General features: G+C 36.4%; 1 protein-coding gene across 1 annotated transcript; it reads right to left on the bottom strand.

The window, feature by feature from the left end:
* Positions 1 to 418: 418 nt before the first annotated feature.
* LOC110919127 (protein FAR1-RELATED SEQUENCE 2-like) lies at positions 419 to 2,033 on the bottom strand. Its single transcript, XM_022163408.1, has 3 exons — positions 1,540 to 2,033; positions 890 to 1,148; positions 419 to 745 (listed from the first exon to the last, which is right to left on the bottom strand). Exons 1-3 carry the CDS (start codon positions 2,031 to 2,033, stop codon positions 419 to 421), a joined length of 1,080 nt encoding a protein of 359 aa, XP_022019100.1.
* Positions 2,034 to 2,256: the final 223 nt, after the last annotated feature.

Here is a 2,256-nt window from a genome sequence, read left to right as displayed (position 1 = left end):
CATGAGCAACTGCATGTGCAATCAGACTTTCGGAACATTACCTGAAAAAGCCAAAAACAATATCTCTATAACGCCATGCATAGAATGTTTGTCTAAAACAGAAAAAAAACAACACATTGCATATGATAAAACGCCATTAACAGAAAACACCATAAAAACCAAAACGCCATTATTTACCTCAAATAAGGATGTACCAGGCTGTTGGAAGTCATTTACGTAAAACTTAACAAACCCATCAGGCTGATCTTCGTAACGTTGATTTATGCAATCCGCAACTCCAATAAGCTCAGCTTGAACGTCACAAAAAACACTTTTTGTGTATATATCAACAGCTTGCCCTTCCAAACAATTTGTAATTACTCTTCAACTGGGGTCTTTTGTATCGAGATTCATGATCATTTTTACGATGTGTGTGACGCTATGCTTCTATTGCAGTCTCATAATGCGTCATGAACTCAACAAGAGTAGCTTTCGAATTGCACACTTGACCAAAAAAATGATTCTCACTCTTCGACCTGGATGTCGTTCGCATAAGACCATACATATGCTCCATTCTATAGTATGCAGGGATCCAAGATTCCCTAAGTGCAAAAATATCAGATAGCCAGTCATTATCTTCTAAATTGAATTCTGCGATAACCACTTCCCATTCTGATTCAAACTCTTCAGGTGTGAGAATATCCGTCCACACAACACCACAAATACGTTCTTTAAAATTGGTGGAATTGCATAGCCTAACACCAACCTATAAATAACATGAAAACGCCATGCATAAATAAAAAAAAACAAAAGACAAAACTTAATTAAAAAAACAGTAAAAAGGTACAAAACGCCATGTATTTTAAAACGCAGTGTATCCTAAACGCCAAAGATAAAAAAGCATAACAACCTTCAGAGAAAGTTTATGCATCACATGCCACATGCATAACCGATGCCTCGTGTCAACAAATACAACGGAAATAGCCTTCTTCATCGCTGGATCTTGGTCAGTGACAACAACTTTTGGTTGAGAACCAACAGCTTTTAGAAAAACTCTTAACAACCAAATATACATATCAGCAGTTTCCGACGCCAACAATGTTGCACCAAATGTAACATTACAGTGATGATTGTCTATACCAGTGAACGGTACAAACACCATAGAGTATCTGCATATGAAAACACCATGAGAAATGAAACAATAATAAAACGCCATTGAATGTAAACTAGTAAAACGCCATTGCATGTAAGCTAATAAAACGCCATTGCATGTAAAATATAAAAACGCCATTGCATGTAAATTAATAAAACGCCAAAAACAAAGAAGTTGAATTATAAAATATTACTTGTTGGAACGATACGTGGCGTCAAACGAAATCACATCACCAAACACGTGGTAATTACGTTTGGTTTGATCGTCACACCAAAAAAGACCGTTCAAACGATTCTCTTCGTCTGTGATGTAATCATACGAGAAATTAGGCTGGGAATGTTTTTTTTTCATTCAAATGTTTCACAACCATATCAGCGTCATATTCCCCTATGAACAAGTTAATTTGCCTCTTATAGTTCTTAAATTCAACTTTACTTGCACCCACGTCTTCAAAACCGCTAAAACAAGTATTCATAACATTAAACACCTTGACAAGACCCAAATTCAGCTTAGACATGCTGTGTATAACATGCTTCTGGAGCTGAGTGAGGTGTCGTTCAGTTGGAAGAAAATGCTTATCAGGATGTTCAACAAGTTCATGATTGTGCTCCTCGACAAACTTATACACCTTCCAAAATCCATCCTCAAAAAGTACACATAACAGTGCACCACAATCAGTCCTCTTTGAAAAGTTATATCGCATTATTCGCTCCTTTTGATTGGGGTCCAACGTATCAACTTTCTTGTCCTTATATACCTCAGCTCTCGTACACAAGAAATACTTAATATGTAAGACACCTTTAGAGTTTGTCTTTGTAGTCCCTTTCCTGACTGAAAACCCACACTCCTTGGCATACTTAACATACATTGAATAACCATCATCAAGGCTTGAGAATACCATGTCCTTTCTTGGCTTTAATTCTTCACTGACGTCAGGAATGATAAATGGTAATCCAGTTTTGGGCAATGCCTTTGACTCGAGGAAGAGACTTCGTCTGAGAAAACACAGGGAGGAACAGAAAAATCAGAAAAACAGAGTGATGTCTCGTAATAACATTATACATTAAAACGCCATTAATTGAATAATAAACAAGACATAATAAACACATAATTTAAAAATGACA

This window comes from Helianthus annuus, chromosome 16 (genome assembly GCF_002127325.2).
Source record: "Helianthus annuus cultivar XRQ/B chromosome 16, HanXRQr2.0-SUNRISE, whole genome shotgun sequence".
Taxonomy (NCBI): Eukaryota; Viridiplantae; Streptophyta; class Magnoliopsida; order Asterales; family Asteraceae; genus Helianthus; species Helianthus annuus.
This window is presented reverse-complemented; position numbering and strand designations above follow the sequence as displayed.

What these genes read in the sequence shown, in the direction of transcription:
- LOC110919127 (XM_022163408.1), bottom strand. Translation starts at nt 2,033, where the DNA reads ATGGTATTCTCAAGCCTTGATGATGGTTATTCAATGTATGTTAAGTAT. An exon ending in GAATTTAAGAACTATAAGAG is followed by an intron (nt 1,149 to 1,539) that starts GCAAATTAACTT and finishes TTTCATATGCAG; the next exon opens with ATACTCTATGGTGTTTGTAC. An exon ending in TGCATAAACTTTCTCTGAAG is followed by an intron (nt 746 to 889) that starts GTTGTTATGCTT and finishes TGTTATTTATAG; the next exon opens with GTTGGTGTTAGGCTATGCAA.